General features: G+C 46.4%; 1 protein-coding gene across 9 annotated transcripts in view; it reads left to right on the plus strand.

Annotated features, from left to right (window-relative positions):
* The window catches only part of ppp1r13bb (protein phosphatase 1, regulatory subunit 13Bb), a 168,508-nt gene that overhangs the window by 126,461 nt on the left and 27,594 nt on the right, over positions 1–14,453 (plus strand). For 6 of the 9 annotated variants that reach the window (XM_072489982.1, XM_072489973.1, XM_072489988.1 and 3 more), the window contains exon 10: positions 8,059–8,214. The exons of the other annotated variants lie outside the window; for them this stretch is intronic. In XM_072489982.1, the coding sequence (XP_072346083.1) occupies positions 8,059–8,214 (156 nt within the window). The remainder of the gene's footprint in view (positions 1–8,058; positions 8,215–14,453) is intronic. 9 annotated transcript variants of the gene reach the window in all.

Genomic DNA, 14,453 nt, shown 5'->3' on the forward strand with positions numbered 1-14,453 from the left:
GCTTTTCACAGTAACTTCATTGAAGCCTACTTGTGACAATAAGCGATTTTCATTTTCATTTCATCGTAAGCTATTTTTCTTGTGATGTTGTGAAGTTAAAGATATTTTAATCCTGTGTTAGTAATAAAGTTTCCTATTCCTATTTTGTGTGAAATCACTCCTGGAGCGAAGTATCCTTTCCTCACAGTCTTACAAAATTCAAATAAAATATTGGGGTTTCTGTCCTGTATCCTAGCCACTGTTGGGGTCTGGTCCGGGATCGTAATAATGTACTCGCATCCGTGAAGGTAACAAGACAGATGGGCAAGGTGGTGAAGAAGGCATACTTTAACTTATGCTTGTGGCTATGCCTAGGTAGGTCGCACGTTCGGCAGCTCCCGCCGGGAACGGACTTTTGGGCTCTTCAGAGGGCCCCCAACGGCAATTGCTCGACGGCTCCCAGTGTGGGAAGGTGACAGCAAGGTTCCCCCGACATTATATGGATTGGACCAGGAGTGGAGCGGTTTTAAAAAAAAAAAGTGATCCTGGTGCAGCGGAAAGTGCAAGCGAGGAAAAGCAAGATGGCGGCGGGTGGAGACAATGCAGCATGGGCGCAGTGGTCGCAGGAGCAGCAGGAATTCCTTCAATGCTGCTTTGCGGAGCTGAAGACAGAAATGCTGGCGCCAATGAAGGCGGCGATTGAGAATCTTGTGGAGACCCAGAAGGCCCAAGGGGCGGTGATCCAGGAGGTGCGGCAAAAAGCCTCGGAGAACGAGGACAAGATCTTGGGCCTGGCGGTGGAGGCGCACGAGGCGCTGCACAAGAGGTGGCAGGAAAAATTTGAGGACCTAGAGAATAGGTCGAGGAGGAAGAATCTTCGGATTCTTGGTCTCCCTGAAGGAGTGGAGGGGCCCGATGCCGGGGCATATAAGAGCACGATGCTCAATTCGCTGATGGGCGCGGGAGCTTTCCCGAGGCCCCTGGAGCTGGATGGGGCTCATCGGGTCCTGGCAAGGAGACCCAAAGCCAACGAGCCACCAAGGGCTGTAGTGGTGAGGTTCCAGCGCTTTATGGACCGAGAGTGTGTCCTGAGATGGGCCAAAAAAGAACGGAGCAGCAGGTGAGAGAACACGGAGATCCATATTTACCAGGACTGGAGTGCAGAGGTGGCTAAGAAGAAAGCTGGTTTTAACGGGGCTAAGGCGGTTCTCCATCGGAAGGAGGTGAAGTTCGGGATGCTGCAGCCAGCACGATTGTGGGTCACGTTCCAAGATCGGCACCACTATTTTGAAACGCCTGATGAGGCATGGAACTTTATCCAGGCTGAAAAGTTGGACTCAAACTGAGGGTTTGTCGTGGGGGGATGTTTACTGCGTTTGGGGAATGTTCTTTTTGTTTCGGTGCTGGGTGGGGATAGGTGAATGGATTTGATGTGGGGGCTGTGGGAGAGTGTGGCCGTTGGTGTTGGAGGGACAGGGCCTGGCGGAGGAAGAGGAGTCAGCTGACTTACGGGAGTGTCATGGGGGGAGCAAAATGACTAGATGAGGATCTAACGGGGGGGGGGAGGGGTGGGAACTGGGTTGCTGCTGCATTGGCCAAAGGGGAGCTGGAAGTAGGAGAGGTGGTCGGGGCGGGGGTCCGCCGCCTGGGGGATTGGAGGGTGCAGGAGGCGCGGGCACGTGGCTGACCTAGAAAAGGAGATGGCTAGTCGGCGGAAGGGGGGGGGTGGGGGAGTAGCCCCCTGATCCAGCTGATAACTTGGAATGTGAGGGGCCTGAACGGGCCGGTCAAGAGGGCCTGGATGTTCGCGCACTTAAAGGGACTGAAGGCAGACGTGGTTATGCTCCAGGAAAGACATTTGAAGGTGGCAGATCAGATTAGGCTGAGAAAGGGATGGGTAGGGCAGGTCTTTCATTCAGGACTGGATGCAAAGAACAGAGGGGTTGCAATACTGGTGGGGAAGCGGATGTCGTTCGAGGCACTGAATATTGTAGCGGATAATGGAGGTCGATATGTGATGGTGAGTGGTAGGCTGCAGGGGGTGCGGGTGGTACTAGTGACCGTATATGCCCCGAATTGGGATGATGCCGGATTTATGAAACGCATGTTGGGTCGGATTCCGGATCTGGAGGTAGGAACCTTGATAATGGAGGGGGGGGACTTTAACACGGTGCTGGACCCAACACTGGACCGTTCTAGGTCCAGGACGGGTAAGAGGCTGGCTGCGGCCAAGGTGCTCGGGGTTTATGGACCATATGGGGGGAGTGGATCCATGGAGGTTTGCCAGGCCACAGGCCAGGGAATTTTCCTCCTTTTCCCACGTCCATAGAGCCTACTCCCGGATAGATTTTTAAATTTCGAGTAGGGCGCTAATCCCGAAAGTGGAGGGAACGGAATATTCGGCCATAGCCATCTCGGACCACGCCCCGCATTGGGTGGAGCTGGAGTTGGGGGAGGCGAGGGACCAGCGCCCATTGTGGTGCCTTGATGTGGGACTGTTGGCGGATGAGGGGGTGTGCGGGCGGGTGCATATTGAAAGATACTTGGAGGCCAATGACAACGGGGAGGTGCAGGTGGGGGTAGTCTGGGAGGCGTTGAAGGCAGTGGTCAGGCCCTACATTAGGGCCCACGGGGGGAAGAGAGAGAGGAGAGAGAGGAGGGAGAGGTTGGTGGGGGAGATTTAAGGGTGGACAGGAGTTATGCAGAGGCCCCCCGAGGAGGGGCTACTTAGGGAGCGACGGAACCTCCAGACGGAAATCGAGCTGACTGATGACTACGGGGAAAGCAGAGGCACAGTGGAGGAAAGCGCAAGGGGCGGTTTATGAGTATGGGGAGAATGCGAGTCGGATGCTGGTACATCAGCTTCGTAAGAGGGAGGCAGCGAGGGAGATTGGTGGAGTTAGAGATAGGGGGGGAATACGATGCGGAGTGCGATGAGAATAAATGAAGTGTTTAGGGACTTCTATGGGGATATGTACAGGTCTGAGCCCCCAGCGGGGGAGGAGGGGATGCAACGATTCCTAGATCAGCTGAGGTTCCCGAGGGTGAAGGAGGAGCAGATGGCTGGTTTGGGGGCGTTGATTGGGCTGGAGGAGCTGGTTAAAGAATTGGGGAACATGCAGGCGAGGAAGGCTCTGGGGCCGGATGGGTTCCCGGTTGAATTTTATAGGAAATACGTGGACCTGCTGGGCCCGTTGCTAGTGAGGACTTTTAATAAGGCGAGGGAGGAGGGGACCTTGCCCTGACAATGTCCAGGGCGCTGATTTCTTAGATCTTGAAGCGGGACAAGGATCCATTGCAATGTGGGTCGTATAGACCGATCTCGCTCCTCAATGTTGACGCTACGTTGCTGGCGAAGGTGCTGGCTACGAGAATTGAGGACTGTGTCCCGGGGGTGATTCATGAGGACCAGACGGGATTCATGAAGGGTAGGCAGCTAAATACAAATGTGCGGAGGCTCCTTAATGTGATTATGATGCCGTCGGTGGAGGGGGAAGCGTAGGTAGTGGCAGCTATGGATGCGGAGAAAGCCTTTGACCGGGTGGAGTGGGAGTATCTTTGGGAAGTGCTGCGGAGGTTTGGGTTCGGGGAAGGGTTCATCAGTTGGGTCAGACTGCTATATAGAGCCCCGGTGGCGAATGTGGCTACGAACCGGCGGAATTCGGAGTACTTTTGGCTGTACCGTGGGACGAGACAGGGGTACCCCTTATCCCCCTTGTTGTTTGCACTGGCAATTGAGCCGTTGGCCATGGCACTGAGTGAGTCCAGGAAATGGAGGGGATTGGTTCGGGGGGGGGGGGGGGGGGGAGAGGAACACCAGGTGTCGTTGTATGCCGATGACCTGTTGTATGTTGCGGATCCAGTGGAGGGGATGGCGGAGGTCATGCGGATCCTTGGGGAGTTTGGGGACTTTTCGGGGTATAAACTCAACGTAGGGAAGAGTGAGCTCTTTGTGGTGCACTCAGGGGACCAGGGAAGGGGGATAGACGAGTGAAGAGGGCGGAAAGGAGCTTTCAGTACCTGGGGATCCAAGTAGCTAGGAGTTGGGGGGCCCTGCACAAGCTTAATTTTACGCGGTTGGTGGAGCAGATGGAGGAGGATTTTAAAAGGTGGGATATGCTGCCACTCTCACTGACGGGTAGAGTGCAGTCGGTAAAAATGACGGTCCTTCTGAGGTTTCTCTGTGTTCCAGTGCCTTCCCATTTTGATCCCCAAGGCCTTTTTCAAACGAGTAAGCAGGAGCATCATGGGATTTGTGTGGGCGAATAAGATCCTGAGGGTGAAGAGGGTGTTTCTGGGGCGTAGCAGGGACAGGGGGGAGCTGGGGCTGCCAAATCTGTGTGGCTATTGGGCAGCCAATGTGGCGATGATCCGTAAGTGAGTAATGGAGGGAGAGGAGCCGGCGTGGAAGAGGTTAGAGATGGCGTCCTGTGTGGGCACGAGCCTGAGGGTGCTGGTGACGGCACTGCTGCCGCTCTCGCCGACAAGATACACCACGAGTCCGGTGGTGGCGGCGACGCTGAAGATCTGGGGGCAGTGGAGGCGACACTGGGTAGGTGGGGGCCTCGGTTTGGTCCCCGATTCGGGAGAACCATTGGTTCGTCCCGGGAAGGATGGATGGGGGGGGTTTCGGAGCTGGCATCGGGCAGGGATTAGAAGAATGGGGGACCTGTTCATCGATGAGACGTTTGCAAGCCTGGGGGCGTTGGAGGAGAAGTTTGGGCTACCCCCGGGAAACGCTTTCAGGTACATGCAAGTGAGGGCGTTTGTGAGGCGGCAGGTGAGGGAATTCCCGCTGCTTCCGGCACGTGGGATTCAGGACGGTGATTTTGGGTGTATAGGTTGGAGAAGGCAAGGTTTCGGCGATTTATCAGGAGCTGAGGGAAGAGGAGGAGGCCTCGGTGGAGGAGTTAAAGGGTAGGAGGAGCTTGGGGAGGAGATAGATGAGGGTCTGTGGGCTGATGCCCTGAGTAGGGTTAATTCTTCCTCCTCTTGCGCCAGGCTCAGCCTAATACAGTTCAAGGTTACTCACAGAGTGCATATGACAGGGGTGAGGTTGAGTAGGTTCTTTGGAGTGGAGGACAGATGTGGGAGGTGCTCGGGGAGCCGGGCAAATCACGTCCATATGTTCTGGTCGTGCCCGGCACTGGATGGGTTTTGGAGGGGTTTTGCGAGGACTATGTCCAAGGTGGTGAATGCCCGGGTCAAGCCGAGCTGGGGATTAGCATTATTTGGGGTATCGGACGAGCCGGGAGTGCAGGAGGCGAAAGAGGCCGGTATTCTTGCCTTTGCGTCCCTGGTAGCCCGGCAGAGGATTTTGCTACTATGGAAGGATGCAAAGCCCCCTAGTGTGGAAGCTTGGATCAATGACATGGCAGGGTTCATCAAGCTGGAGAGGATAAAGTTTGCCTTGTGAGGGTCTGTGCCGGGGTCCCTCAGGCGGTGGCAACCGTTCCTAGACTATCTCGCGGAGTGTTAAGAGGAGGTCAGCAGCAGCAGGCCAGGGGAGGGGGGGGTTGGGTTAAGGTGTTTTTTTTTTCCCCTATTTGTGCTGTTTACTGTTATAAGGGGGGTTACTGTATATGGGGGAAATCCAATGTATAATTTCTACTTGTTGTGTTCTTGTTGCTTTCTTTTTGTTGTGGGGGGGGGTTGTTGGAAATTTGTTTTAAAAACTTGAATAAATATATATATTTTTTTTAAAAGAAGGCATACTTTATTGTAAAAGGCTTAGGGTATAAGAGCAGGACAGGGAAGATGTGTTAGAACTGCAGACACCACTGTTTAGCTCACAGTTGGAATATTCCATGCGGTTCTGGTTTTTGCATTACAGGAAGGATGTGATCACAATGGAGAGGATGCTGAGGAGAATTAGGAGGATGTTGCCAGAAATGGAAAATTTTAGCTGCTGAGAAAGATTGGAGCAGCTGAGGTTTTCTTTGGAACAGTGGAGACTGAGAAAAAATTTCATTGAGGTGTATAGAACCAAGAGTTCAATAACCTGGCGACATATTTGAAATGATTGGTTGTAAAATTAAAGTAATCGTTTTCACTCAGGATGGTGGACTCTGAAACTGCCTGAAAGAGCGATAGCAGCAGAAACCCTCATCACATTTTTAAAAACTTGAATACTCACCAGGAGCTCTGTAACCTTACAGGCTACAGACCAACTAGATGGTGGGATTAAGCAGGATACCTCTTCCAGCCAGAAAAGGCACAATGAGCTGAATGGCATCCTTCTGTCGCTTTTTAATTTGGGAACTGAGTGGTGTAATGATCTTTCCCTTTTTTTTCATAAATGTAAAGTACCCAATTCATTTGTTTTCCAACTAAGGGGCAATTTAGCGGCACCAATCCACCTACTCTGCCAATTCTTGTGTTGTGGAATGAGACCCACACAGACCTGGGGAGAATCTGCAAACTCCACACAGATGGAGGGCCAGGATCAAACCCAAATACAGTTTTGGAGCCCAAATTGGATCGGCCGAGTCCTAGGTCGGGGAGAGTATTGGCGGTGGCGAGGGAACTGAGGGGGTTTATGGAAGCATTGGGGTGGGTAGACCCGTGGAGGTTTGGTGTACCGAGGGCAAAGGAAGTCTCGTTTTTCTCCCATGTGCACAGGGTGTACTCCTGAATCTATTATTTTGTGTTGGATAGGACGTTGTTGGCTGGAGTGGTCGATTCTGACTACTCTGCAATTGTGGTTTTGGGTCATGCGTCGCATTGGATGGACTTGCAGGGGGATGGGGGGCTTGGGGGGGGGGGGGGGTGCAGTGCCCGCAGTGGAGGCTGCTGGCACTTGAGGTTTGTGAGTGGGTGAGGCTGCCATTTGGGGATATGTGGAGCTGAATGACACGGGTGAGGTTGCGGCCGCCACGCTGTGGGAGACATTAAAGGCAGTAGTAAGGGGGAGTGGGGGAGTGATCTGGCGGAGTTTCTTGAGCTGGAAAAGATAAAGTTTGCCTTGAGAGGTTCTGTGGAGTGGTTTGCCCGGAGATTGCAGTCATTCATCGACTTTTTTGAGAACAGTTAAGATGTCAGCAATTGGGGGGAGGGGGGATAAAATGTGGATGCAAAGGAGTGGGGGGGGGGGAGAGATGGGGGGTGTTATTTGGTTATTTGCAGTCCTGTTGGCTTGTTTTGTGATTGTGTTTGATGTGTAAATATATAAATACCTCGATAAAATATTTTTCTGAAATTTGAACCAGTGCTAGTTCCATGAAGCTGAAATTGCACCAATAAGTAGAGGCTAGAGTGCAGATGTAAAAATTCAAGCAAATGGGGTCCCAGGAAATTAGATTGAAACCCTGGGAGGTGTGCAGTCTTTGGAGCAGGTTTGAGAGAATTTGGTAGCTTGGTCCTCAAAAGTTTGGGATCCTGATGTGGCAGACAGATTTTCAGAGATTGGTTGATTTACTGCACCTGGTAGGTTGCTGCGAAATCCGTGGTATCTCTCTTAGTCGCATTTGCTATTAATTGTGATGTGTTCAATTACAGTTTTCCTGTTATTCACACGTCCCTCATATTAACCCTGAAGGTTAAGAGTATAACATCAACACTAAATGGTTTTATATCTTTGACATTGAATAGTAAAGTTTGTTTTTGTTTGTTCGAAACTCATGGAATCTTGTGGATTCTCCGAGCAAGTTTCTTGACTCTCAAATTTTGTCTACTTTAAACAAAATGTTATTCGTCCCTAACCAGATATTACCAAAAACTTGGGAGTCTAGTCTTGGATCTTAACAATTTCTTGGCACTAGTTCCCTCCCCTGGAAGAGCTCAAAAGTGGTCTTATTCCCAGACTGTTGTACCATACCTGTCTGAGTGTTTCATTCTTTTAAGGTGTCTTCACATACTATATTTAAGCTCTTACCGGTTGTTAGTAAGTTACTAAGTTGTCAAGTACTTGGGTTTACATTTTTTATAGCACCATATTTTGAATTTATAACGTTAGCATTTCAGATTTCTTCTAACGCTTTTCTTTCGTGTTTAATTTACTATCTTTTGTGTCCTTGTGCTTCTCTTTTGCTTTTCTGCTGGGTCATTCAATGACTCACTTTGCTTTGACTTCTTGGACAGAATCAGATGGCAGTTTGAAAAAACCTCCACGAATTTGGAAAGTTTCTGATTTAGACATCATAGTGGATCCTGTTTTAATTTCTTCTACTACCTCTCTAAAGTCTCCAGATCAGAGTTTGAACCACTTGGCAACTTCTGTTCCTGACAAACTACATTGTGAGTCTGTGGAACTGTTACTGACTTTGCTTAAAGGACATATTCTGCTGTATGCTTTAAACTTGCATAAGACAATCTTGCTGCTTGCCTTCGAAGTGACAGTTGGAACATTTCTGGTTACATTTAATATTTTTGTTGCAAAATAGTCCTATGAATTTATTGTAGATTCAAGTGGGTATTATCATACCGCCAAATATAGCTGCAAATAACATAATTGTAGAGTTAAATGTTAATGCTATATGTATTCATTCAAAAAGTACTAGATTACAAAATTACATCTTTTTAAAAATGCAGCTAATATTTGAGGTAAAAACATTTGAAATTTTAAGCCTAATGTGTTCTACAATTGTCTGTCTTTTATTTTCTGTTCCATTATACTTGATGAAATCGTTAAACACAAGCTGACCGGCTCCTGGGTGGTGTCTGATTTGGATGTGGGTCTTGACTCTGGTTCATCCTTGCATTTTAAAAACTATGAAAGCAGATGCTTGGGTTGTACGTCTTTATACAGTTCTGCTTTTTTAAATAGACCAATGTATTTGTTATAATTTTGAATGCTACAAGCCCCTGATAATGCATCCACAATTAAAACTGGAATCCTGTTTGAGAGTTTTTATTATATTTAGCATATCTATCGGATCGGATTATATTTAGTATATCTAACTGATGCATGTTTTTGTACATGCCTGGTGCATGGAATTTCATTTTATGATTGGCTGTTAAACTGCCATTAAGCTGAATGAAACCTTTCCACCTGCTTTAACTCCTCAAAACTCAATGGTTCACAAATAATTCTAACAGCCTGCCATTGATTTTAATGGTCCAGTAGTATAAAAAGTTACAAATTCTCTAATGTTTTGCTAAATGTAATGTGATCATTTGCATGAACATGATCCAATTAGATGTTAAGTGAATTGGACATTATGAATTCTGTGTACCCGAACAGGCGCCGGAATGTGGCGATTAGGGGCTTTCTGCAGTAACTTCATTGCAGTGTTAATGTAAGCCTATTTGTGACAAAGATTATTATTATTATTCTACAGTCATTAATATGGAATGCAAAGACACTGTTTTATATAACTACAGTAGATCTATTTGTGACCAGGTTTTCTAGATGGAAAAGTTAAGATGGGCCTAAAAGATTTTCCTCCTTCATGTTTATTTTGAAACTGCTCAATATAATTATTATTCATGTGACCTTCTAGTAATTTCTTTATTCTTTCATTATTTAAAATAATTATTCTCCCAGCTTTAAATCAAGATCTTGTGAAAGCAAGATTTGTGATTGAAATACTATGATTTTACACTTGTCAGGCATTTAAAGATCTTTTCTTTTCAGTTCTGTTTCCCAAGGCACAACATAACTTAATGCAGAATGTTTTAAAACCATTTTAAGTTTATAAGCAAGAACAGGAAAAGTTGATTTTTTAGTACAGAAGTACTTTTTTAGTACCTCCTAGCTTTGCAATCGTTTACAAACATAATCCCAACAAGTAACAAAAAAAGTCCATTAATCAATACAATCCAGGCAGATAAAATTTAATTTTATTAAATAGTCACAATATTACTGTTAAGTGTACAACCAAACAACATTTAATTGGCTGGGTTGTGTTTAAACAATCCCTGCAGTGAACTTGGTGGGTAAATGGCGGGATTGTTAAATTTGCCATAATTGAAACTGATTAGTATAAAACCTCCCATGGAACTTTCCTGTATAATTGTATTATGAATTAACATACTGTGTAGTGCCAAATAAACTGAACTGATGCTTTCAGAAATGGAGATGGGCAGAAAATTGGCAGAATTAGCTGGTGTAGAGTTTCTTTAAATTAAGCTATTTTTATTACACCAGTTGTGGCATTGTGGGCAAATAGAATATATGCTTTGCTCTTTTAGTAATATATGATAAAATTATGTTGTTAAACATTGCATTAATTTTTAAGTGTAATAGTATTAAGTGAATCATTTTTACCATTCTGCACAAACTTAAAACTTCCAACATTGAATTATCTGAGTATTGAATTTGGAAAAATAATGCATGTATTTTTATGAGCTACCATATTACTAAAATTTTGCAAAGCACCATTTTTCCATTTGATAGCCGCCATTGCATTATGTTCCATTCCCTAGAAAGTAGATGCGTTAGTGACCAATTCTTTGCTACTACTAAAATGCAAACACCACAGAGTAATTATCGATTGATGTGCTGACCAGGGTGACATGGTAGCATCGTGGTTAACACTGTTCCTTCACAGCGCCAAGGACCCGGTTTCGATTCCCGGCTTGGGTTACTGTCTGCGTGGGTTTCCTTCAGGTGCTCTGGTTTCCTCCCACAAGTCCTGAAAGATGTGCTTATTAGGGGTGTTGGACATTCTGAATTCTCCTTCAGTGTACCCGAACAGGCGCCAGAGTGTGGCGACCAGGGGATTTTCACAGTAACTTCATTGCAGTGTTAATGTTGGATTGGATTGGATTTGTTTATTGTCATGTGTACCGAGGTACAGTGAAAAGTATTTTTCTGCATGCAGCTCAAACCGATCATTTAGTACATGAAAATAAAATACATCATAGGGCAACACAAGGTACACAATGTAAATACATAGACACAGGCATCACATGAAGCATACAGGAGTGTAGTATTAATCAGATCAGTCCATAAGAGGGTCATTTAGGAATCTGGTAACAGCAGGGAAGAAGCTGTTTTTGAATCTGTTCGTGCGTGTTCTCAGACTTTTGTATCTCCTGCCCGATGGAAGAATGAGTAAGCCAGGTGGGAGGGGTCTTTGATTATGCTGCTCGCTTTCCCAAGGCAGCAGTGGGTGTAGATAGAGTCAGTGGATGGCAGGTTCGTGTGATGGACTGGGCGGTGGCAGCACGGTAGCACAGTGGGTATTAGTACACAGCTCTTTAGTTTTGCTGATATTGCGGGAGAGATTGCTGTCGTCACACCTCTCCGCTAGCTTCTCTATCTCCCTCCAGTATTCTGACTCATCGTTGTTCGAGATCCGACCCACTACAGCCGTGTCATCAGCAAACTTGTAGATGGAGTTGGAGCCAGATTTTGCCATGCAGTCGTGTGTGTATCGGGAGTATAGTAGGGGGCTAAGAACGCAGCCTTGTGAGGTCCTGGTATTGAGGACTATTGTGGAGGAGGTGCTGTTGTTTATTCTTGCTAGATTGTGGTCTATGGGTCAGAAAGTCGAGGATCCAGTTGCAGAGTGAGGAGCCATCTCCGAGGTTTTGGAGCTGTGATATGAGTTTGGCTAGGATTATGGTGTTGATGGCAGAGCTGTAGTCAATAAATAGGAGTCTGATGTAGGAGTTCTTGTTGTCGAGATTCTCCAGGGATGAGAGTGTAGGGCAAGGGAGATGGCGTCTGCTACGGACTGGCTGCGGTGGTATGCAAACTGCATGGATCTAGGCATTCTGGGAGTATGGAGTTGATGTGCCTCATGACCAACTTCTCGAAGCACTATTGCAATCGATGTCAGGGCCACTGGACGATAGTCATTGAGGCACGTTGCGTGGTTTTCCTTGTAGGAATCTTTAATTTATAGGATCTTAACCTGTCAAACTACGCCAAGTTTGGGGGAAGCTTAGTTGATGAATCAAAGTCCTGGCGCAATACGACAAGTTGTAAGATTTGTAATATTTGTGGACTATGCCAAGTTGTTCGATTCCTTGTATTATTCGACTGTAAAGTTGAAGGAATTTATATTATCTCTGCTATTCGGTTACCAGTAGCACTTTGCGAATACTGGGACTCAGCAGAAATTTGCAGTTAAAACTTCTCAGGTGCCAAAAAGAATTGTTTTATTTGTAGTCGCTTGATTACAATTTGAAAGTCATTTTAAAAGGCAATTCGTAGACAATTCGAAGCTTTCAGAGAATTGCAGACATTATCTTCTTTTGCTTAGGCAGACAGCTCGAAAGTAACTTTTAAACGGTCAAAGTCTGGCAATGAAACATGAAGAAAGAGAGAGAGAGAGAGCTAATCTTCAGCTAAACTCAAACTCAAAGTCAAAAGTGCATTACATCACTGACACAGACTAACAGACTGACAGAACCCCCAAAAGACATCTCAAACAGAGACTATTAAGGACAAACTGACTAAACTAACAGAAAGACAACACAACACAAAGATACTCCAGAAAGACTCACTGACAGAATCAAAGACCGAACTTAAGGACAGACAACACTAAAATGGCGGGCGGAAACTTTTCAGTTATACACTTTCATATCTGTCTTAAGTCATCTAATCACACCCCAATATAATCCTAATTGGTTTGGGTTAGACTCAAACACATTTGATTTGATGGCAAGCCGTCCTCCTTCAATGTGCAACATCAGCTTTTTAATTGTTTCATTTTTACATGTTATGGAATGTGATATTCTGCTAATCTTTACCAGCAATAGACTGGATTTTGAGCGAGCTTAGCTGTTGTCTGCATTGTGGACAATGGTGCCTTCATGTTGCTATGGTATTCCGTCGTTGTCCTTGACAATTAGCACAAGCAGTGTCAAATTGTTTTGCAACTGTGCTGTTATAGAATATAGAACATAGAACAATACAGCGCAGTACAGGCCCTTCGGCCCACGATGTTGCACCGAAACAAAAGCCATCTAACCTACACTATGCCATTATCATCCATATGTTTATCCAATAAACTTTTAAATGCACTCAATGTTGGCGAGTTCACTACTGTAGCAGGTAGGGCATTCCACGGCCTCACTACTCTTTGCGTAAAGAACCTACCTCTGACCTCTGTCCTATATCTATTACCCCTCAGTTTAAAGTTATGTCCCCTCGTGCCAGCCATATCCATCCAGGGAGAAGGCTCTCACTGTCCACCCTATCCAACCCCCTGATCATTTTGTATGCCTCTATTAAGTCTCCTCTTAACCTTCTTCTCTCCAACGAAAACAACCTCAAGTCCATCAGCCTTTCCTCATACGATTTTCCCTCCATACCAGGCAACATCCTGGTAAATCTCCTCTGCACCCGCTCCAAGGCCTCCACGTCCTTCCTATAATGCGGTGACCAGAACTGTACGCAATACTCCAAATGCGGCCGTACCAGAGTTCTGTACAGCTGCAACATGACCTCCTGACTCCGGAACTCAATCCCTCTACCAATAAAGGCCAACACTCCATAGGCCTTCTTCACAACCCTATCAACCTGGGTGGCAACTTTCAGGGATCTATGTACATGGACACCTAGATCCCTCTGCTCATCCACACTTTCAAGAACTTTACCATTAGCCAAATATTCCGCATTCCTGTTATTCCTTCCAAAGTGAATCACCTCACACTTCTCTACATTAAACTCCATTTGCCACCTCTCAGCCCAGCTCTGCAGCTTATCTATATCCCTCTGTAACCTGCTGCATCCTTCCACACTATCGACAACACCACCGACTTTAGTATCGTCTGCAAATTTACTCACCCACCCTTCTGCGCCTTCCTCTAGGCCATTGATAAAAATGACAAACAGCAACGGCCCCAGAACAGATCCTTGTGGTACTCCACTTGTGACTGTACTCCATTCTGAACATATCCCATCAACCACCACCCTCTGTCTTCTTTCAGCTAGCCAATTCCTGATCCACATCTCTAAATCACCCTCAATCCCCAGCCTCCGTATTCTTTGCAATAGCCTACCGTGGGGAACCTTATCAAACGCTTTGCTGAAATCCATATACACCACATCAACTGCTCTACCCTCGTCTACCTGTTCAGTCACCTTCTCAAAGAACTCAATAAGGTTTGTGAGGCATGACCTACCCTTCACAAAGCCATGCTGACTATCCCTGATCATATTATTCCTATCTAGATGATTATAAATCTTATCTCTTATAATCCCCTCCAAGACTTTACCCACTACAGACGTGAGGCTCACCGGTCTATAGTTGCCGGGGTTGTCTCTGCTCTCCTTTTTGAACAAAGGGACCACATTTGCTGTCCTCCAGTCCTCTGGCACTATTCCTGTAGCCAATGATGACATAAAAATCAAAGCCAAAGGTCCAGCAATCTCTTCCCTGGCCTCCCAGAGAATCCTAGGATAAATCCCATCAAGTCCCGGGGACTTATCTATTTTCAGCCTGTCCAGAATTGCCAACACCTCTTCCCTACGTACCTCAATGCCATCTATTCTATTAGCCTGGGGCTCAGCATTCTCCTCCACAACATTATCTTTTTCCTGAGTGAATACTGACGAAAAATATTCATTTAGTATCTCG

Source organism: Scyliorhinus torazame, chromosome 2 (assembly GCF_047496885.1).
Source record: "Scyliorhinus torazame isolate Kashiwa2021f chromosome 2, sScyTor2.1, whole genome shotgun sequence".
NCBI lineage: Eukaryota > Metazoa > Chordata > Chondrichthyes > Carcharhiniformes > Scyliorhinidae > Scyliorhinus > Scyliorhinus torazame.